Source organism: Pseudophryne corroboree, chromosome 1 (genome assembly GCF_028390025.1).
Source record: "Pseudophryne corroboree isolate aPseCor3 chromosome 1, aPseCor3.hap2, whole genome shotgun sequence".
NCBI classification, from domain to species: domain Eukaryota; kingdom Metazoa; phylum Chordata; class Amphibia; order Anura; family Myobatrachidae; genus Pseudophryne; species Pseudophryne corroboree.
In genome coordinates this window covers 615,874,864-615,899,252 of record NC_086444.1, presented here as the reverse complement: position 1 = coordinate 615,899,252, position 24,389 = coordinate 615,874,864, and the positions used below count along the sequence as shown (strand labels likewise).

General features: G+C 43.9%; 1 protein-coding gene across 7 annotated transcripts in view; it reads left to right on the top strand.

Annotated features, from left to right (window-relative positions):
• The window catches only part of FCHO1 (FCH and mu domain containing endocytic adaptor 1), a 325,680-nt gene that overhangs the window by 242,354 nt on the left and 58,937 nt on the right, over window positions 1-24,389 (top strand). For all 7 annotated transcript variants that reach the window (XM_063914421.1, XM_063914420.1, XM_063914422.1 and 4 more), the window contains 6 exons: window positions 82-187; window positions 679-790; window positions 1,596-1,751; window positions 1,871-2,000; window positions 2,175-2,356; window positions 22,586-22,644. In XM_063914421.1, coding sequence (XP_063770491.1) covers window positions 82-187; window positions 679-790; window positions 1,596-1,751; window positions 1,871-2,000; window positions 2,175-2,356; window positions 22,586-22,644 — 745 coding nt within the window. The remainder of the gene's footprint in view (window positions 1-81; window positions 188-678; window positions 791-1,595; window positions 1,752-1,870; window positions 2,001-2,174; window positions 2,357-22,585; window positions 22,645-24,389) is intronic.

Here is a 24,389-nt window from a genome sequence, read left to right as displayed (position 1 = left end):
ACCGTATACATCTTTAATAGAATTACTGTTTGTAGCCAAACTGGAGTTTTATGCTGACTATATATACAAATTGTTTCCCAGGCAGCCTCTATAAACCTGTCCTTGCTAAGTCCCGGTCCCCCGTCATCAACTATCAGTGACCGTGGTTTCTTCTCTCCTCCATCCTTACATGCTGGCCTCTCTGTGGGTGAGGGTTTTTGAAAACTGATTTCACAATATATTTTCTGTAATTTTAAATATATGTAGTTTATCGTGTTGTCTCTTCTCTCTCCACTCCTCCATTTATTCCTTTTTTCCCCCTTTTTTTAGAATTGGTAATAATCTCAAATTTTAGTTAATAGTGGACATTTGCTTATCGCCAGGGACGTAATTGCTGCTGTGGTGTGCCATGTGGCTCTGGTCTTTTGCACATGCACAGTTGTGCTCCTTTTGCACTTCAATTTCCATTGACAATTATTGCACATGCGCTAGTCCCTGTGCATGCACAGAACACATCATGAGTCATCCTCAGCACACCTAAGAAAGCCACCCAACTTCTTACCTATATCTCTTGGTTTTTATCCCATTTGTTTATTGTACTTTTTTTTTTTTTTTTTATTCTTCCCCTTTATTTTGTTTTGAGTCTTTTCTATTCTACAAAAGTCTATATATAACTTAATGCCTTTTGCCTTCTCCCAGGATTATCTCGTGGACCCAGTCCTGTTATTCTGGGATCTCAGGAGTCTCTTCCTGTGGCTGCTGCATTCACAGAATATGTACATGCTGTGTTTGATGAAGGGGAGCTAGAGGGGTGAGTTTGGTGGCAAGCAGAAAGAAAAAAAAATCTCTAGCTCTAGATCTTTGTCTATCTGTGTGTGTGTGTTTGTGTGTATGTATACGCATATATATGTGTGTGTAGGTGTGTGTGTATGTGTGTGTGTATATATATATATATATATATATATATATATATATATATATATATATATATATATTATACACAGCAGAAAATGGGTGGCACTCAGGATTTTTCAAATTACGTAAGCAGCAGACAGCTGATGTTGCATCAATGTTTCAGGCGCTCTTTATCGGCGCCTTTTGTCGGGACAAAAGGCGCCAATAAAGAGAGCCTGAAACGTTGATGCAACATTTGACAACGGGACTTGCGTGTTCCGAAACGTTGGATTTCATGGAGTGATTTCAATACACTTGAATTTTGTATAAGACCCTGAGTGCCGCTGTTTGCTTCGTTGCCTATTGCTTTACCTCTCTCTACCAGAGGGCACCTGGGCACACTAACGTATTACTGAGGGAGTGCCGGTCCACCCACCAACTTTATATATATATATATATATATATATATATATATATATATATATATATATATATATATAATCACTGGAGATCTGCACTAACTAAATTAACTATTAATAATATACAGTGGAGTTTTAGTTAATGTATTCATCAATACATTTAAGCCTGCTGCCTCCGGCAAGGGACCCCACTATACTGCAGTTCCTACTCTATTGCTCAAAATAATTACAATAAAAATAGCTTTAAAGATCTGGATCTTATGTCTTTATTGTAACAATAACCTTTATTTTTCTTGTCTCCAGGTCAGGAGTGCGTGTCTCAGGAGAACTCACAATGTCCTTTCCCGGAGGCATACTTCGTGTGTTTGGCGGATCTACCCCACCACCTGTGCTAAGCTTTCGGCTGGTCCACACTTCTGATGTTGAACATTTCATTCCTAATTGTGACCTCCTTTTCAGGTAAACTGAGGAAGGTATTTAAGATGTCTCTACTTTAATTCTGTTTTTGACATGTTAATCAGAATGAATCATCTTAACTGTTATTGCTGCTGCTGTGATCGCACTGTCCCTTTCCACAGTGACTTATCTCAGAGTGACCCCAGCTGCAAAGATTTTTGGCTAAACATGCCACGGCTGACTTGTCACTTGCAGAACCTGGCAGAACAGCATCCGGCTCCTTACTACAATGTCGTTCTACTCAAGTACCAGGTGCAAAATTCATTCACTGTTGACTGTGTTTAATGGCAAGATTTGTTCATCGTTGGTGAACTACTGTGTGTTAACCCTTACTATTTACACTAAAATTCCTGTATACCTCTTTTTTGTTATTGTATATCATGGACTTGTAGTGTACATTCTCACACGAATTCTTCTTCCCCTAAGGTCTTTAAGCCTGGCATTGATGTTGCTCCCTTGCATCTGTCATCGTCCTGGAAATGCAGTACCACCTCCACAGAGTTTATCCTGGAGTACAAACAGAACATCTCCTCCTTGGGGGATGTACACATCCTCCTTCCACTTGATGAACCACTGTCAAACTTGCAGTTTGATCCTCCAGCTCGCTGGTGAGAAATTCTTTGCGCCCATGCTACTGTACCTGTATATTTCCTGAGGTCCATACAATCCGCAGCATACACAAACCTTCTAAATAGAATAAATGGAAATTTGTCCCATAGTTACCAATCATATTCTAGCTGTCATTTCTCTGTTATTTTCTATAATTTGATAACTTGAATTTGATTGTTTGCTATGAGCAATATCTCCAATTGAGAAGGTTTCTCCACCTCTGTGCTTAAAAAGTAGCTTATGTACTGAAAGTGCCCATACATCTTATAAGGCCCATTAGGCATTTGGAAAAACTGGGAAAAGGAATGTTCAGATGCCAATCAGGGTTGAGCTATAATGTAGGTGAACAATAACTGACTGGGCCACAAGTTGTACATACATTCTGGCTTTTGGACATGGAATAGGGTAAAGCAAAGAAATTGAAGAGCTGGCATATTCTGCAAAGATTATTCTTAAATGGTATGGATGGGTTTGTTAGTACCCTTTAGATAGATAATACATATTTGTATTATAGTGATATTTTAAACTACATAGGTGTCCTCATACATCGATGCTGCAGTCTCACCAAACAGCCCCTCTCTGCGCACCAGGTCCCTTGAGACTCTGCTAGCTTTGGGGTTTTTTTTTTGCTGAAAATGCATCTTAATTGTTATGCGATGTGGCTTGGATGCACCAGGAGGCAGGGCTGATTAATATGATATGCGACATGTATGTATGCGACAGAATCTCGCACTTTGTGCGCATTGTGGCTAGATGTATGAGGACACATCTGTAATTACTTTCTTGAATTAGCATCATGTGTCTTTAATCTTCTAATCAGTCATTCAACCTATTTAAATGGTATTATTGTGTGCACCACATTGAACATGGGACAGAGAAAGCGAGGGAAAGAGTTGTCTGAGGAGATCAGAAAGAAAATTATAGACAAGTATGTTAAAGGTAAAGGCTATAAGACAATCTCCCAAGAAGTTCTGTGACTACAGTAGCAGATAAATTTAAGAAGTTTAATATTAAAGTCCAGGAGACAGTTGCCAACTTCCCTGGACAAATCAACTCCAGGTAAAACAGGAGGTTAGTAAGTATGGTAGAAAAGAGCCAAGGAAAAACTACCAATGAAATACAAGCTTAACTGCGAGGTCAAGGTATGATCGCACTATCCGACACTGTTAGACACAGTGGGCTCCATGGAAATAGACCCAGGAGGTTTTCACTTTTGAAACAAAAAACAAAGTCAGACTGCAATTTGATAAAATGCATATTGATAAGCCACAGTGCTTCTGGGAGATTGCCTTTGGACAGATGTGTCAAAACTGGAGATTTCTTTTTCATCCAGTAGGGGTCACTGGAGTACTCTTGGGATATGGACGGGGCGTTAGCAGGGATAGGCACACTTAAATTCGTAACCCTCCTCCCCCTCCATACTCCCAAGATGCCTCAGTGTTTTTCGTGTCTACCAGGTAAAGGCACGTTCTGGACTCAGCTCCAGACTTGACTTTAAACCTTTTTTTTTGCAGCGGGGTACACTGTGATTCCACAGGGAATTACATCGGGAGTGTAGAGTTGGATCTTGATACAAGTCACCAACAGGCTGAAAGCTTTGACTCTTCCCAGGATGTATAGCGCCGCCTCCTCTATATCCCCGCCTCCAGGCACTGGAGCTCAGTTTGTAAGTTGGTGCCTGCAGTACAGGCTGCTGACGGGGGGCAGCACTAGGCAGCCCTGAAAAGAGCTTTTTGAAGAAAAGAAGACTTCAAGGGCCGCAGCACAGGCACTTAAAAGTGCTATATGTCAGTCTGACAAATCGTGCTGCGGCTCCCTCACCTCCCCTAGCGGCGCTGTATACTCCCGCACCCTGGTTGCCGGGTACTTACAGTGGAGGGCTCCGGTTACTTCAGGTACACACCCGCCGCTGCTCTCCTGGATTGCGTGGCCGCATCTTCGGGAGGAGGTAAAAGTCCCCCAGGCGGGACCTGCTGAAACCGCGATTCGGCGCGGTCTCTGGAGACGGACCGCGCACGCTGGCGTGGACACTGTGTTTGTGCTCTGCTTTGCAGTCACACTATAGATGGGGTTTTTTGTCAGGAATTTTGCTGCTTATATTGTATTATGCCCTAAGGTTACGCTTCCAAATAATGTCTGCTAAACAGGGTGGGTAGATCCATGGCTGATCCTGTACCTTGCAGTGCTGACACCACGGATTGGCTCAGAGGAAAACATTGCAGCTGAGGGTTCAGGTACCGGGGGTTCTATTCCCCTCAGTCAGTCTGCAGCACCGGGGGCACAACAAGACCCACCTTGGGCTGCCTTTTCTAATTTACTGACTATGCTAGTAACTAAACTTGCGCCCCCTGTGGGACTTCCTGTGCCATTACAGCCACATATTGTCCCTGCAGTAAATCCGCCATGGGCAGATAATTTGTCCACTCAGTTACAGCAATTAAATCAGTCTTTAGCTAAACAAAAACCTAACCCTCGCCCGCCGAGGACCAAGGGGTCTTCTAAGCGGGTCATCACTTCCTCACAATCCACACATGTTTCTGATAATTCATCCGATGAAGACAGCGTATATACTGATCCCTCAGACACTGATGCAGATGCTTCTGATGGGGAATCTATTACACAGGTGGATGTTCCTGACCTCTTGGAGGGTATCAGGCTGATTCTTCAAATTGATGATGACGCAGAACCTCCAGATACCTCTAAGAAACCTGATAAGTTCAAACGTCAGAAGGTTACTAAATTAGTTTTACCCCATTCTGACATACGTCAGGAATCCTGGGAGTATCCAGGTAAGAAATTCTCCCTAAGAAGATGCTAGCTCGTTATCCCCTCGCTGCAGAGCTAAGTAAAAATTGGGAAACACCACCTCCGGTGGAGTCGCAGGTCGCGCGTCTGGTGTTGTCATCTGCTCTGCCTGTCACTACCGTCTTCTCTCTGAAGGAACCGACTGATAAGCGTGTGGAGGGTTGCTTGAAGTCTGCTTACACTCTAGCTGTGCATAGACCCACTATTGCGGCTTCTTGGGCTGCAAAAGCTATTGAAGCCTGGGTTCAGGAAGTTGAAGCAGAGCTACCGTCTGATTTTCCTGATAATGCTAGACAGTGTCTTTCATATATTACAGCCTCTCATTATATTCAGGAGGCGGCATCTGATGCCGGTGTCCTGGCGGCCAAAGAGTCTACTACATCCATTCTGGCTCGCCGGATTCTCTGGTTGCGGTCCTGCTCTGTAGATCTGGACTCTAAAAAGACCTTGGAGGTGATCCCCTTTAAGGGAAACATCCTTTTTGGGGAAGATCTCAACAAGATTGTTGCTGACTTAGCATCCACTAAGACTGTCTGTCTGCCTAGTACTAATCCTTCGGCTCCGAAGGCTAAAAGTACTTCCTTTCGTTCCTTTCGACCTCCAAGGAAAGCAAAGGGTCAGGCGTACCCGAAACAGGCTTGCACTTCCAAATCCACTAAGCCCAAACCTAAACGTTCCTGGGCTGCCCGTCAGCCTGCTTCCAAATTAGACAAGCTTGCTGCATGACGGGGCAGGCCTCCCCCTGGGGGACCGACTTCTGCAGTTTGCTCAGGTATGGTTACACACCACTTCAGACACCTGGGTAAAGGAAGTCGTCACTCACGGACACGCCATCTTTCAAGAAACGTCCCCCTCGCCAGTTTTGCTCAACAAACATCCCTTCGGATCCGGTAAAAGCACAAACTCTTCATTTGGTGGTACAGTCCCTCCTGGATATTGCCGGTGCCTCTGGCTCAGAGAGGCAGGGGATACTATTCAACGTTGTTCCTAGTTCCGAAACCGAATGAGTCCTCGCGGCCCATCCTCAACCTCAAGTCTTTGAACAACTTTGTGATGGTTTCCAAATTCCGTATGGAAACTCTTCGCTCTATTGTTCTGGCCCTGAAGCCCATCTGTCTTCCTACCATTGCCTGCACCAGTTCCTGACAGGAAGTACGCTGGACCAGCAATCAGATCTTTTAGACCTCAGTCCTTTCGAGGCCATGCTCGAGGAACAACTGCACAGAGTAGACGTGGTAGAGGACGTGGTTTTCAACGAGCCGTTAACCGTCATCAAGAAACAAAGCCATCTGACAAACCAGTGGCATGACGGGATTCCAGCCCATCTCGGATCTTCAGTTGTGGTAGCACGCCTTCAAACATTTCACTTGGCGGAGTTTCAGACATCCACAGATGGGTGGATCCACAATTTAGTGTGCAAGGGTTACAAAATAATTATCAATTATCTACCACCAATGCGTTTTTTCACGACAGGTCTGCCTGTGTCGAGACAAAAAGGCAGTTCTGCAGACAGCTATTCAGTCTCGTAAATTCAGTAGTTTTGATTCAGGTTCCAGTACACCAACAAGGTTTTTATTCCAATCTTTTTGTAGTACCAAAGGCGGATGGCTCGGTCAGACCAATATTGAATCTAAAGGGGCTCAATCAGTACGTCACTTACTACAGATTCAAGATGGAGTCGTGGTGAGTGATTGCAGGGTTAGAACCACAGGAATTCATGATTTCGCTGGATCTCAAGGATATGTACTTACACATTCCAATTTGGCCACTGCATCAGACGTACTTAAGGTTTGCAGTACCACAAAACCATTATCAATTTCAAGCACTACTGTTTGTCCTCTCATCAGCGCCTCGGGTATTCACAAAAGTGATGTCTGTGATTATTGCTCATCTCAGATCTATGGGAGTGATAATAGTTCCATACTTAGACGACCTACACATCAAGGCTTTGTCTCAACAAATACTGCTTCAAAATGCCTTACGAACGTACAGGGTCCTAGTTCGGCACGGTTGAATTGTCCCCTTCAAAAAATCAATCCTTGTTCCGTCTCAACGAATTCAGTTTCTGGAAATGATTCTGGATACGGTAGATCAACAAATTTACCTTCCACAGGTGAAAACAAAGTATTCGTCATCTCGTACAGTTAGTGCTTTAACCACGGACAGTCTCGTGCACTTGTGCATTTGACTGTTAGGAAAGTGATAAAGCTAAATATTTATCGTATATAATACCCTTTATGAGGTCTAAGAACACTGTACGCTAACTACGTATGAAGTACCGTAAGGGTACGCACGTTGCGTAACAATCGCTTAGCCGTGGTCGAGACGCTCAAGCGTTACGTTCGCTCACGGCCAAGAGATCACTGGCAGGCACGCTTTTGGCTGCCGAATACCGTAATGATTCGCTACAGCGATGCGACCGCTCGAGACCACGAAGAGATCACCAGCGGCGCATACGCTCACAATGTAAAACCTTTATATCTAAACCATAAACAGTGTATTATGCAGTAAACCCTTTGTGTAGTGATATGGTGTAAATGCAACACAGTATAACCTTACTAGCTTAAAAGCAGTTTGAGCGTCACCGACGCTCTGAGAATACTTAACTCTATAAGAAATACACAGATACCTAGGCTTAGGGTCCAACGCCTAATATATATATATTTTGAATGATATACTTGCAAAAGAATTAATACAAATACAAATCATACACTACAATATAACATAGACTAACTAACCAGGTAACTATACAGTAAATACAATACAATTAAGCTTAAGAGAAAATGAGAGAAAGAGAAGAGAGAGAAAGATATGGCCCATAATAACAAGAGAGAAACAGTATGATTACGGAGAAAAACTTACGCACAAAGGAAACGATCGCATGCGCCTCTGGACATCCAGCTCCCGATTTTCAGCAATGATAACCGTTGAAGAGTGAGAGCTGGATGTGATCGGCCTTTCTATTTATGCCCCACACACAATGCAATTCAATGGTCCCTACAATCTCATTGTTCATTGGACACAGGAATTCGGCTTCGCATTATAACAAAAGGTCATAGGTTGATTCATACAGGTGGGCTGTGACTATTTCCAACAGCTCAGGTGGGAGGGAAACTGGGTTTCCCGCCGCATGGGTAATAAAGTGCAAATAAAGTAAATGTTCATAAACTTCTTATGTCCATAACTATTCGCACGAGCGATTGATCTGCTCCAAACCAACACCGGAATATTTCTAATTAAATATTCTTCCGATGGATACTAAACACCACTGTATTACTCCTGTCTGACCCTTCGTATCAAACAAGGAGGGATTCCTCTGTTCATGAACATTCTATATTAACCAAACTTTCAGAATCTATCAAAGGGACCATGATCTCAAAAATACATTATATAGTGAAAATATGTAATGATTGAGTCGCACGCTACGATCACATAAACTCTACCGTAAATACGCATACCGTGCGCCTGCGGGTGCCCGCGACTGTGAGTATGCGCACGTACGGGAGAGCGTACGCATGTGCAGCACGGACCTGTGTGAGGTGCAAATATGGTAGTGTGCATAGAGATATTTTTCTGACTTTGACAGTCCACCCTTTGGCAGTCAACAATAACTGCCACTTCCTGAAAACGTTTCAAAAAGAGAAAAATATATGCTAGGGGTTAATACATTTACATGGTTGGGTAAGGGAGGAGAGGAGATGGTAGGAAAAGGGTATGACCTAGTGAGATAGCAGAAGCATGTGTGTATGAATCCGTGCTTGGGGGTCATGTATCATCGTGCCGTACGTGTTTTAAATCTAGCTTCGAGGTATTGCGAAGTATACATTTGAATTCCTTCTTATCCCGTGGTACGGGTCTGTGGATGGGCTGTCAAACTTTACCGAGCTCTTTTCGGCTTTGGTTGTAACAAAATGGGGGAGCACATTTTAGTTGATGATACATGAATGGGGGAGATATGTGATTGCTGATATCTGTGCCTGTATTCCCTATCGACTATGTGTGTCATTACCTGAGGGTTGTAGAAATGAAGAAAAGACATAATTACGGTAAATGCGGTGGTATTCTATGTCAGGTAAATGTACATTCGTCGATTGAGGTCTTGTTTGGTGTCTGTTGAATGCAGTCTTCTTTGTGCTTTTGCTCATAAGGTGCGAGCAAAGCTGTCAATGTCCATAGATTTACAAAAGTGTTGGGCTAGCGTAATTTTAAAATTTCTAGGGAAACTGGGGATCCATGGCATAGTTCATCAAAATCTGTGTTTCAGGTTGTCAAAACTTCTTCTTTAATCCACCTGTTGTCTGTATATCGGCTCATCAAATTCCTCGTCCAAGTGGGTCTTTTTACCTTGGAGGAAACGGAAAAACAGGTGAAAGAAACGGACCGTAGAAATCGCATTTTCATCACATCATTGTTTCTACATTTGGGTCATAAATCAAGTCCATTGGAATTACAGTTTCCTCACTCCTTAAACTCATTACCCTTGTACGATGTTTGCACTTCATTAAAGCCTGGCCGTATCTAAATATCAATCCAATCGATATGACAACACCTAAGATACATAGGAGAAACTTCCCAACATCCATTATGACTCCTTGAGCCCATTCTCCTAAACCAGAAAACCAATTTCGCGGGTTCAACCATGACACCCAACCAGTCAGCTCATTACCTACAGCAGCAAGAGTGAGATTGTGTCTCTTGCGAAATTCCCACTTCAATTGGAGAATATCGTCCATCTTTTGGTCTATGACCTCGACCGGATCCTCGGTGCTATTCGTAATATATGTGCAACATTTCACGCCGTATTGTGTTGCCAGTGTGACACAATATCCGCCTGTTACTGCTGTGAGGTAATTAAGAACCATTCTATGCTGGACTAGTTCTGTTTTGTAAGCCTGAAGTTCCCTTCCAGTATACCTAAATGTGTCATCATACATTTCAGTGATATTATCTAACAAATTTGCGAGCGCCGATATGTATTTATAATTCAGCACTCCTCTAGCGGTGCGGGTGAAATCTAACGCGATTAAGAATTGAATCCCGGTGGATTCACTTATCAGATCAGAGGCCGGATGCTCTGTCTTCTCTATCAGGTGCCTTTTAACAACGTGCTCGTAATGGGTGTGAGTATAAGGAGCTTGGGCACCACGGTGTATGTCTTTCATTTTGTCATGTGATACAGTCATTACTTCAGGCAGTACTTTTCCAATATAACACAATCCTTCAGAGTTTGGGGCAAGCCACTTGTACGCCTTTCTCCCGCATATGAAATATGCATCATCGGGGAGAACATATGGGACGGAGTAGGACATAACCAATTACACACCTTCCATGTGAAATCTCCTAACCCTAATTCTTCCATCTGCTTAGTACACGTATCAGGTTGTACGATATGTGCACAGTATCCTGGTGATACCTCTCCAACTCTCGTAATCCTATTTCCTAAGGTATACCTATACCGGAAAGATTTTCCTCTACTGGCTATGTGGCGTACAAGCTCTGTATCTGTAGGCATTCTATCTGCTCTGTGTGAAAAGGTCATGGTTTGATTACTCCATGACACTTCCCAATTTCCCGGCTTTCGGGGATTGGAGATGTTAAAACATAATAGGGACCTATCCACATGGTATTGGTGGAGCTTCAAACTAGGAGGGCTGGAGATATTAAACCTCCTGTCCACCGGTCTCCCACCACTTAACTCAAGTACCTCCCCTAACGTTAAAGGAAATGGTACTAGCCCTGATTTGCTATGACCTTGAGGTACTTGAGAGCATACCCAACAATCTGTTTTATTTAACACACTACCCACTAAAGAGTGATAGTCACTCAATGGATGTCGGTCCATATGGATATTAAAACTGGATTGGCATTTCTTTATGCACCCATCCTCAATGACATTGTTACAGAGCCGACAGATACAGTTTTCTTCAGCTAACAATCCTTCACAATTCCTTCTATGGTCAATGCTATCGGATCGTTTTCTGATACTCGCCTTTACTTGTTGGTTAAGTTGTTCTTGGAAAACTACGCCTCCATCTTTATCATCAGAACCCATTCCAGAACCTCTCTCGAACTCCATGGTACTCTCGCCGGAACAGACTGCTCTGGTCAACATCATGGTCAACAGGAAAATCCGGATCACAGTCTCTTGGGGCAAGTCCATCTTGTAGGAGGAAACGGAGAAGAATGAGAAGGGGGAAAAAAATAATTTGGGGGAGAGGGGATGGGAAGTTGGAGAAAAACAATAAAAGGGAACAGGGGATCGACAACTGCTTTTGGTCTTGTGATTTTCAATGCTCAGGTGTCGCCTCAATCTTCCTGGAACAGACACTCCAGTGATACAACCTCTACCGTCTGTTCCTTATCACGGGACCTCTCTGGATCAGCAACCTTTTTACAGTGGGACGAATGAACCCAAGTCTCTCTCTCAGCAACCTTCAATGCTGTAGTGCTAGTCAATAAGACCTGCTATGGTCCTTCCCATCTGTCAATAAGGCAACCTGAGCGTAGAAAATTCCGTATCATTACATAATCCCCAGGTTCAATGTCATGACAATTACTATCTGGTAAATCAGGAATCACTAACTTCAGATTATCATTTTGATTCCTTAACTGTTTACGCATGTTAATCAAGTATTTTACAGTCACTTCATTGTTACTCTTCAAATCATCCTGAGGGTTAATCATGACATGCGGTTGTCGACCAAACAAGATTTCAAAGGGAGACAGATTAAGAGGGGACCTGGGAGTGGTTCTGATGCTGTACAGTACAATGGGTAAAGCTTCTGGCCATGTCAATCCTGTCTCTGCCATCACTTTACTCAGTTTATTTTTAATAGTGCTGTTCACTCTTTCCACTTTCGCACTCGCCTGTGGACGGTATGGAGTGTGCAGCTTGCTATCAATTCCCATCAATTTACACATTCCTTGAAAGACATCACCTGTAAAATGGGTACCCCTATCACTTTCGATAATTCTAGGGATACCATATCTACATACAAATTCCTGCACAATTTTCTTAGCAGTAAACATAGCGGTATTTGTGGCCGCCGGAAATGCTTCGACCCAATTTGAGAAAACATCTATACAAACAAGTACATATTTCAAATTTCGACAAGGGGGTAATTGAATGAAGTCAATCTGTATTACCTGGAAAGGGCCGCCGGCAGGTGGGATATGGGATGGTTCTGTAGGTATTGCCTTTCCAATATTCTTTCTCAAACAGGTAAGGCATGACATGGCTCTTTTACTCGCATGAGAGGAGAATCCTGGGGCGCACCAATATGCTCTTACCAACTTGCACATCCCTTCCTTGCCTAGATGAGTCAGCCCGTGAGCTGCTTCAGCCAAACATGGAAGATATGCTCTGGGGGCCACCGGTTTACCTTGTCCATCCGTCCAGAGTCCTGAGGACTCCTGGCCATATCCCTTTGCCCTCCAGACTGCCTTTTCCTGTGTGGAACACAAATTTTGCATCTCACACAACTTCTGTGTGTTGATGGTATTAATTACCATCAGTTGTGTGGTGTCTGTCTGTCTGGGGGTAGCAGCTGCTAACTTAGCTGCTTCGTCTGCTCGGCTGTTACCAAGCGATACTGGGTCTTGGCTATATGTATGTGCTTTACATTTGATAACAGCCACTCTGTCGGGTTCCTGTATCGCTGTTAGAAGCCTTTTTATGTGAGCTGCATGCGCTACAGGTGTACCAGCTGCCGTCATGAAATTTCTGAGGCGCCATAGGGCTCCGAAATCATGGACTACCCCGAATGCTATCTAGAATCGGTGTAGATATTGGCTGATTTGCCCTTAGCCAATTCACATGCTCTGGTTAGGGCGACCAGTTCAGCAACCTGGGCTGAGTGAGGTGGGCCTAGCGGTTCCGCTTCTATGGTGCCTTGGTCATCTACGACTGCGTATCCAGTACACAAGTCTCCCGAGTCTGACTGTCTATGACAACTACCGTCCGTGTAGAACGTAAGTTCTACATCTTCCAGTGGGTTGTCACTGATGTCAGGCCTTGTGGTAAAATTTTGGGTCAAATATTCCATACAATCATGAGTGTCTTCCTTTGTATTAAATCCTCCTTCCCCAGTACTCTCATCCTCCACCCTTTGTGCCTGTCCAGGCACACCTGGGAGATATGTTGCAGGATTTAATGCACTGCATCTCCTTATGGTGATGTTTACGGGGGCCATTAGTGCCAATTCCCATCTTGTAAACCGCGCTGATGAGACGTGCCTGGTTTGGGCAGAATTTAACAAGGCTGACACTGCATGTGGTGTATGAATTGTGAGGTTGTGACCTAGCACGACGTCTTCGCTTTTCGTTACTAGCAATGCTATCGCAGCAACGCTTCGCAAGCATGTGGGGAGGGATCGCGCTACCGTGTCTAGCTGAGCGCTGTAATATGCTACTGGCCTGCTGGCATCACCGTGCTTTTGGGTTAGTACGCCTGCCGCGCAACCAGCACTTTCTGTTCCGTATAGTTCAAAGGGTTTCCCATAGTCCGGCATACCTAATGCTGGTGCCTGCGTTAGGCACTGTTTAAGTCTCTCAAATGCTGCCTCAGACTCGTCTGTATGCGAAATCCGATCAGGTTTGTTTGAGGAGACCATCTCCTGCAAAGGTAACGCTAAAATGGAAAACCCTGGGATCCAATTACGGCAATACCCACACATTCCTAAAAATGTTCTGATCTGTTGCTGGGTTTGTGGCAGAGTCATGTCTCTAATTGCTTGAATTCTATCAGCGGTCAGGTGTCTCAGTCCTTGTGTTAAACAGTGTCCCAAATATTTTACCTTAGTTTGGCATAATTGCAACTTGTCTTTGGAAACCTTGTGTCCTGTGTCTGAAAGATGAAACAGGAGCTGTTTCGTATCCTTCAGGGATGCTTCCAATGAATCAGAACACAGTAGTAGATCATCCACGTACTGTATTAATACTGATCCACTCACTGGTTGGAAAGACTGTAAACAATCATGCAAAGCCTGAGAAAATATACTTGGGCTATCTATGAATCCTTGTGGTAATCGAGTCCATGTGTATTGGACTCCTCTGTATGTAAATGCAAACAAATATTGACTGTCAGGGTGCAGAGGTACCGAAAAGAAAGCGGAGCAGAGGTCAATAACAGTGAAAAATTTCGCAGTGGGAGGGATTTGCATTAGGATGACAGCTGGATTTGGCACTACGGGGAACTGACTCTCAACTATTTTGTTAATCCCCCTTAGATCCTGCACTAGCCGGTAACCCCTCCCCCCACTCTTTTTAACAGGGAAGATGGGACTATTGGCAGTGCTGGACGTTCTTACCAGAATGCCCTGTTGTAGCAAGCGTTCTATTACGGGATACACTCCTAACTCCACCTCTGGCTTCAGAGGGTACTGTGGGATTTTTGGAGCTATCCTACCATCTTTTACTTGTACAACTACCGGAGCTACGTTTGCCATTAATCCAGTGTCCTGTCCATCTTTAGTCCAAAGTGACTCTGGTATCTGAGATGTCATTTCTTCTACTTGGGAGGGAGTCCTATTTGTCATAATGGTATGTGACATTAATTTTGACGGGGAGTCTAACATGTCTCGCACTTCCTGAGCGTGATTCTCAGGTATGTCCAAGAATACACCTTCAGGAGTACAATAAATGACGCACCCCATTTTACACAGTAAGTCTCTTCCCAGGAGATTAGTCGGTGCCGATGCAGCCAGCAAAAAGGAATGCTTGGTATGTAAAGGCCCTACTGTAATCTCGGCTGGTTTGCTAACAGGGTAGTGCTGGACTACTCCCGTTACCCCTATGGCTGGAATTGTCTTACCAGTGGTTCTCATGCCCACTGTTGAATTTATCACTGATTTGGCCGCCCCTGTGTCTACAAGAAAGTTTAATGATTTACCAGCTACATTGATTGCAATTTCTGGTTCACTTCCAAGGCTTGCAATCAATTTTACTGGCTGCAGATTACAGGTATGGCCACACCCCTATTGGGTATGGTGACCTCCCTGAATCCCGCTGGCAGCAACTACTTGTGAGGGAGTTAGCTGGGAACTACCAGAGGTTTGCCAATCTCTGTTTGGGGGGTATCTTTTTGTTTCCCCTGCATGTGGCTCATAACTCCGTTTCTGCGGACCCTGCTCCCAATGTCGTGTCGTTGTCTAGGGGGTTGATAAGATTTTTGTACATTTCTCGATCTACAGTCTCGTGCAAAGTGTCCCTGTTTGTGACAAAAATAACATGTTACCACATTTGACTTACCCACATGGTTTGGTGATGTTAACACAGGCTGTTTTGTGGTCAGGGCCTGTATACTTACTGCCATTAACTTATCACTTTGTTGTTCCCTGTGTCTGGTGATGTTCCTATCGTGATCAATAGCAGCCTCTCTCAAAGTAGCCACAGACAGACCTCGCCAACATGGTTGTGTGGTCTGTACCCTAGTCTTTAATGATTCTTTTAAACCATCCATCAGTACCGATACTGCTACTTCTCGATGGTTTATGTTTGTTTTAATGTCCTCTATGCCTGTGTATTTTGCCATTTCTGATAATGCTCTGTGAAAATACTCTGCAGCTGTCTCTGACTCCTTCTGTTTAATGGAGAATATCTTGTTCCATCTGACTACCGCTGGGAAATACTCTTTTAACTGTAAGCTTATTCTTTTTACATTATCTTTGTTGTACACATCTGTAAGAGGTACATCCTGATCTAATCCGCAATCAGCTAAAAATTGAGTTGCGTCAACATTGGAGGGTAAACATGCTCTCAGCAATATCTGCCAGTCTTTATTGTTGGGCTCTACAGTGTTACCTAAGTCTCTGATGTATTTTTGACTGGCAACTAAGTCTTTTCTAGGGTCAGGGAATTCAGACACTATGGTCCTTAATTCCATTCTGGAAAATGGGCTATACATGGCAATGTTCCTCACAGGGGTGACTCCTGATGTGTCTGTTTTCCCATTTGGAACAGCTATTACCCTAACAGGATTAACTCTAACAACATCACTCTGTGTGGGTTCTACAGCCTGTGGTGAAATGGCTTCAGCATAGTGTATGGTGCCGTACTTACCTGTAGATACGACCTCACCTATCCCTCCGCTAGGGGCCCTTGTTACTAATCTCGTGGGTGGAGCTGTGCCTACTGTGGTCTCTGCTATGGTGGCTGCTAGAGAGAGCGCTGAAATTGTTGCCGATTCGTCTTCTTGATCACACTCCTGAGGAAAGTTCAAAACGGTACAACTTGCACGGGTTAATACTTGCATTGGTTAATTGGTTAACATTATCTTTAACATTTACACAGTTGCTAAGTGTTTGTGTGTTACACCTTAGTGCGTCATTCTCCGCAACCAATTTCTCTCCCGATATATATGGTGGCGGTGGGGCCGTGGCTATCAGTTTTCTGATTGAGCCAGATCCCGCCGCCTGAGCCAATCCTCTCTGTATGTCACCCTCCTGTTGCCACAACTGCAAATAATCATAATGCTTGATTCGTCTCTTTGCTGATTTAATGAGACATATCCTTCTCCTTAAATTCGTTAACACTTCTGTGCTGAAGCTACCTACTCTTGGGAATTTCTCCCCGTCATGTACTGTCATTCTCTCCCATTCATCACATAAAGCTTCTGTGTGACTTCCGTATTTCTCACACATTACATACCTTGCCGACCCAATTGGTCGGTTCACTGAATCAACCCGAACCGAGGTTGATCGCCCCCTACCTGAACAAGTGGCCCCCATAGTTCGAAAGTGTTGCTTTATCCAGCCAACCCTTACGCAAACCAAATGTCCAAAATAGGCTGACGGTGGCGGTTTACCGAGTACCCCACTCACTCGCCCACGCCGACCAATACGACCTGATCACACCGATATGGTGCTGGCGTACTCGACCTAGGGCCCCTGCGACCTGAACTTCTATTTACTGGAACCTGTGAGGGTGATCCGAAGAACACTTACTCTTTCCAGTAACTATTGGTTGCTGGATAGTTCCTGAGTGAGCAGCGAACTTCCCTTAAAATAAAAAAAATTACACAAATCACGTTAGAATGTACAAATAGCGTTTATGACCTTCGTACACAAATAGTACCGGTCAGGTTTACTAATGTACACAATTACGTGCGGTACAATCGTTCAGCACATAAGCAACTAATCTTATGTACGGAGCGACCAGTGGAATCGAAAATTGCGGCTGCGAATTCCTTCAGCAAGAGCTTGTATGGCCTATATGGGTGTTGCACCAACCCTTTCTTGGTGTTGTGCCTGTGGACTGTATAGCGGACTTCCTTGTCTGCTGTACCTGAACCTGCCGGTCTGCTATGACCTCCTGGTCTGTTACAGTATGACCTCCTGGTCTGCTACACTCTAATGCTCAAATTGTATGTTTTAACCAGGGATGCCTCCCTAGCCACCATGTACGTCACTTACACGCATGTACCTCACGAGAACTCGACTTTTCTTGTGGTTCAACCTTTAAAATTGTAAAAACAAACACTCATTCACCGCATATACACTTTTGTTTCTATTTCTATTTCTGCGCAGAAATGTCTCTTTAGACCAGATGTGTTACAAATTAGGAGAAGGATCTATTAATTTAAATTTCGAATTTAAAAAAAAATAGATTTGCGCGATTTATCGCCTGGCGTTATTTACCGCGTGGCGCTACTTATCGCGTTGAGAGGAGAGAAAAAAAAACTTGTGATTTGAGTTACGTGGGCGTACCCGTACGCTCCGTTGCGTAATATACGCTGCGTGCGTCGGCCCTTGGATTGCGTACGCAATCTTTTGTTAGAGACACGTGTACGCAAAGCAAAGATCCACCGTAACACAATTTATACGTTTATCAATGTAGATGATCCTTTATCATCTACCGCGCACCACACTGACTTCGCCTTGTCTCTCAGGCACAGCTGTGTGTTTGTCTATACTTTAACTATATTACCTTTACTCTTAAACTATGAAATAGTGACAAATCTCTCTAAGCACGTTTATCAACTATAGAACTGGCAAACAGGAGAGTGACATACGAAAATACACCAATGAAAAGGAAATGCAGATATATATGTGTGCGTGCGTGTGTACGCAAGACAGAAAAATAAACAGTTTTAAAAAGACACTATTGTTTTGTTCTTACCTCCGGTTCCCGGATTCCTTCAGCACCCTTTACTAAGAGAAGCAGACGCTTATCCAAACAGCACTACGAGGAATATGATCTCCCGCCCTTTGCTGCTGGATAATGTCTGCTGAAATTACCTAGTGTAGATATGTGAAGGACAGGACGAGCCCGCAATTGATAAAGCTAAATATTTATCGTATATAATACCCTTTATGAGGTCTAAGAACACTGTACGCTAACTACGTATGAAGTACCGTAAGGGTACGCACGTTGCGTAACAATCGCTTAGCCGTGGTCGAGACGCTCAAGCGTTACGTTCGCTCACGGCCAAGAGATCACTGGCAGGCACGCTATTGGCTGCCGAATACCGTAATGATTCGCTACAGCGATGCGACCGCTCGAGACCACGAAGAGATCACCAGCGGCGCATACGCTCACAATGTAAAACCTTTATATCTAAACCATAAACAGTGTATTATGCAGTAAACCCTTTGTGTAGTGATATGGTGTAAATGCAACACAGTATAACCTTACTAGCTTAAAAGCAGTTTGAGCGTCACCGACGCTCTGAGAATACTTAACTCTATAAGAAATACACAGATACCTAGGCTTAGGGTCCAACGCCTAATATATATATATTTTGAATGATATACTTGCAAAAGAATTAATACAAATACAAATCATACACTACAATATAACATAGACTAACTAACCAGGTAACTATACAGTAAATACAATACAATTAAGCTTAAGAGAAAATGAGAGAAAGAGAAGAGAGAGAAAGATATGGCCCATAATAACAAGAGAGAAACAGTATGATTACGGAGAAAAACTTACGCACAAAGGAAACGATCGCATGCGCCTCTGGACATCCAGCTCCCGATTTTCAGCAATGATAACCGTTGAAGAGTGAGAGCTGGATGTGATCGGCCTTTCTATTTATGCCCCACACACAATGCAATTCAATGGTCCCTACAATCTCATTGTTCATTGGACACAGGAATTCGGCTTCGCATTATAACAAAAGGTCATAGGTTGATTCATACAGGTGGGCTGTGACTATTTCCAACAGCTCAGGTGGGAGGGAAACTGGGTTTCCCGCCGCATGGGTAATAAAGTGCAAATAAAGTAAATGTTCATAAACTTCTTATGTCCATAACTATTCGCACGAGCGATTGATCTGCTCCAAACCAACACCGGAATATTTCTAATTAAATATTCTTCCGATGGATACTAAACACCACTGTATTACTCCTGTCTGACCCTTCGTATCAAACAAGGAGGGATTCCTCTGTTCATGAACATTCTATATTAACCAAACTTTCAGAATCTATCAAAGGGACCATGATCTCAAAAATACATTATATAGTGAAAATATGTAATGATTGAGTCGCACGCTACGATCACATAAACTCTACCGTAAATACGCATACCGTGCGCCTGCGGGTGCCCGCGACTGTGAGTATGCGCACGTACGGGAGAGCGTACGCATGCGCAGCACGGACCTGTGTGAGGTGCAAATATGGTAGTGTGCATAGAGATATTTTTCTGACTTTGACAAAAGATAGTGACGTCGAAGCACTCCAGTTCGGAAGATTTCACTTGCGTCCTTTTTAGCTAGATCTTGCACAGTGGTCAGGCTCTCATCTTTAGATTCATCAAATGATGCGTTTGTCTCCAAGGACCAGAGTTTCGCTGCTCTGGTGGCTCCATATAAGAAATCTCACAGCGGGAAAAAGGTTCGGAGTCTGGAATTGGATAATTCTGACGATGGATGCAAGTCTCAGAGGTTGAGGAGCAGTGGTCCTGCATTGTCAGTTTCAGGGTCTGTGGACAGATCGAGAAAGATTACTGTCAATAAATGTCCTGGAACTCAGAGCAATTTTCAACGCTCTTCAACAGACAGTTCATATACTCCAGTCTCAGACTGTTCAGGTTCAGTCAGACAATGCGATTGCAGTTGCATACATCCACAAACAAGGAGGGACTCGAAGTTGTATGACCATGGAAGAAGTTGCTTGAATCCTGAATTGGGTCGAGCATCACCAAGTGATATTATCTGCAGTGTTCATTCCAGGAGTGGACAACGGGGAAGCAGATTATCTCAGCCGTCAGGATTTTTATCCAGGAGAATGGGTTTTAAATCCAGATGTTAGTCCAGTGGTGGGGTTACCCACAGGTGGATCTAATGGCATCTCGCCAAAATCATCAGACACCAAAGTATGTGTCCAGAACAAGAGAACCAAGGGCAGTGGCTGTGGATGCTGTCACGATAGCGTGGCCCTGCAGCCTTGTGTATCTATTTCCACCATTTCTGCTGCTTCCTCGGTTGCTAAAGCGGATCAAAGGTCCACGACCGTCATGCTAGTGGCGCCTCATTGGCCTCGAAGAGCTTGGTTCTCGGATCTCTGCGGTCTACTCAGGCAATCCGTGGCTGCTTCCGCTACGTTCAGACCTTCTGCAACAGGGTCCGTTTCTTTACCCCGATTTAGAGCGGCTGCGTTTGACAGGGTGGCTATTGAAACGGCTCTCTTAAGATGAGAGGGCATTCCAGAGTCTGTTATACCAACCATGTTACGTGCTAGGAAGCCAGTTACAGCAGCTCATTATCCCAGGATTTGGCGAGCTTATATTGGATGGTTTGAATCTCTGAAGTTTCTGACATCTTCTTTCAAGTTATCCTGTCTGTTGCTATTTTTACAGACTGGGTTAGATGGAAAACTACGTTTAGCGACACTAAAGGTTCAGGTATCTGGTTTTCTTTCAGCAGCGTTTGGCTTTTTTGCCAACAGTTCAAAATTTTCTGCAAGGTGTCCTTAGAGTTCAAACTCCGTTTATACCACTTACAGCTCCATAGGACTTGAATCTAGTCTTAGATTTTTTGCAGTCTTTAATTTTTTAACCCTTACAACAAGTGGATTTTAGGTTTCTTACTTGGTATACCGTTTTTCTACTAGCCTTAGCTTTGGCAAGGCGTGTTTCTGAATTGGGTGCGTTGTCATGCAAAGCACCGTATCTGGTGTATTATGATAACAGAGCGGAACTTCAGACGAATCCCGCTTTTCTACCAAAGGTAGTATCGTCTTTTCACATCAACCAATCGTAGTTCCTGTTTTTTCAGAAGGTTCAGGAACTCCAGCTAATTTGGATGTGGTTCATGCGCTTCGGATTTATGTGGCCGAACATCAGCAGTACGTAAAACAGATGCATTGTTTGTTCTCTATGATGCAGTCAAGGTAGGTTGGCCAGCTTCCAAACAGACCTTGGCTAGATGGATTAAGCTGGCCATTCGTCAAGCTTACTTACATGCTAGTATACAACCGCCTGCATCTATTTCAGCACATTCCATGCGTTCCGTGGGAACGTCATGGGCAGCAGGTCGTGGGGCTTCAACGGCGCAACTTTGCTGTGCAGCTACATGGTCGTCAGTGCACACATTTATGCGCTTTTACAAGTTTGATACTTTTGCGGCATCCGCATCTAGCTGTGGCCGTCTAGTGTTACAGGTGCCAACCAGCTCTCCCACCCAAGAGGGAAAACTTTAGTTCATCCCAAGAGTACTCTAGTGACCCCTAGTGGATGAAAAAGAAAATATGATTTTGGAACTTACCAGATAAATCCTTTTCTTTGAATCCATAGGGGACAATGGACGCCAGCCCAGAGCAGTTTCACCTGGCTTGTGGTAAGTTCAGTTTATTGAAACGTATTATCACCTGCTTGTTTGAATGTTAAGGTAATTGTTACCTGTTGTCGTTTCAACTTTCTAGTTGCTCGTTATGTTATAATGTTATATGTAATTCTCCATTGTTCATCTCTCTCTTTCATTCCTATTCGGCTCGGCAAAAAACAAGGAAGCATCTTGGGCGTATGGAGGGGGAGGAGGGTTACTAATGCAAATATTTAAATGTGCCTATCCCATCTAACGCCCCGTCCATATCCCAAGAGTACTCCAGTGCCCCCTGTGGATGCAAAGAAAAGGATTTATCTAGTAAGTACCAAAATCCAATTTTTTGGGCTGGTCGCATAAGCTCTCTGTGCTTGATTCAGAGATGAACGCAATGCCAATTATTTACGCAGTTCAGCGATGGTTGGCCAGCTGCACGTGCGTAAGTCACACTGCATACACTAAGGCTCCTTAGCAATGTTGCTCGCAGTGATTTATTTATTTGTAAAGTGATTGCAGGTGTCTAATGTTATAACTGATGGGTGTAGTTCTATATTTAGATAGCGATATAGAGTGTGTGTGTGCTTTAGAAAGTCATTTTATACTAGCAAACCGTATGTACAGTAGCACTAATCCAAACTCACATTTTTTTTTCCCTCAGCTCAGAGAGGAGGTTACTGTGGCAGATCCCCAACACGCCCTCTGGGAAAGAAAGAGAAGGTAATGTCGAATTATGCAGGAAACTTGATATATCAAGTAACAAGAGTTATACTTTTTTATCCAGTGTATTGTATGTGTCAAATTATACTGATCATACTTGAACTGTGTTTAGCATCGTCAAGATTGATGTGCTACAGATTTAATTATAAGATGTTGAATATATGGTGTTGAAAACACTTGGGAGGGGCATTCAATGAGCCGCAAGTTTTACGGTTAGCGGAGATTACCCCTACATGCGAGTCCCTGCAGTTGGACTGAACCTCACAGTTCATGGAGCTGAGAGATAATGTCAGTAGGAAAAAATACAAAATCAGGTTTGTGCTCAGAAAATAAAAGGTTAAATAAGGCGTGAATTAAATGTATTCACAGTGATCAATTTACATGTTTTTATTCTGAAAATCCCATGGAGAAAAATGAAATAATACTACAGATTTCTCTTTCATCCACTAAGGGGACACTGGAGTCCTATACAGTAGGGGTGTGAAGCCTTGAACCGGAGGTGTGGCACAATCTAAAATTAGCATGGTCTGCACAGCCGGCTCCTCCCCCTTCACATCCCTCCTCCCTCAGTTTTGAAAAATTGTGCTGGAGGTACAGCACGCGGAGCTCCTGACTAAAAATCTGTAAAGGGCTGCGTCAACCTAACAAAAGGGGGACAAGGCTACTTAATATTGGTTAGACAAAGATCCCTATTATAGGGACCTGCATCTCTCCACAGGAGATCCTCCAGAGTCCTCTAAATAGTGAGTACTGGTTAACATAGATGTAGCATAGGGTCTTTTATGTATCTATTAATCCTTTTTTTTTTTTTTTCCTCCTCTCTAGAAAGCTCTTCCCTTATGATGGCTCTCACTCTCTCTCTACTCGTACAAAGTGTTGTCAGCGGTGGGAGCCAAGTGGGGGGCAGACGGCGCGGGACTCAGCGTCTCTTACCTGTGAGCAGGGAGAGACGGCTGAGCGGCGCGCTACTCGGAGACGAAGTGGTGCACAGGCGCCGCTTCGGGAAACAGCCCCGGTGCGCACTGGCCAGCGGGTTCGGTGCGCGTCAGCCAGGGGAAGCGGTGCGCGCCAGCCAGCGGGAGGGAGTGGGAGCCGCACATAGACTTACGCCGCGCGGCTACACAAGCGCGCGGCGTTAAAAGAATAATGTAAATGTTACAGAGAGTGCAAGAACAGAAAGGGTTTTTCTTTAACAAAACTGCATGTCCTAGCATTTAATGGGGGCCATGTTTAGTTGCAGGATGGCAGTAAAATCATGGCGCCAGTCTGTGTAAAGAAGGGACCTCCTTCTCCCCCCCCCCCCCCCCCCCCCCCCCCTCCTCTCAGTAAAGAAGGGAATTTTGTTTTATGACACAACAGCTCCCCCTGCCGCACTGTTTGGATGGTGCATATAAGTAGAGACATTCTGCTAAACAGCTCCCTCTGCTGGTGAAAATAAATATATATGAGGATCTCCTGAAAAGGAATCATGCTTTACAATTTATATTTTCAAGGGACTTCTATTTCAAAGATCCTGAAGAAAATACACGGAAGCAAGCGGATACTAACTCTAGCATCGTAGCTGCTCTACAGTTGGGGTGTGAGGGTTGCGAGCCGGCTGGTGTTTTTATTTTTAATTATTTTTTTTTAATGTAAAAATATATTGACCTGCTCCTTCTCTATACGAGAGGACTGATAAAAAAAAAAAAAAGGAAAAAAAATCCCAGCCGGATCCAATACCTTTGCTTCCGTCATCTCCCAGTCTT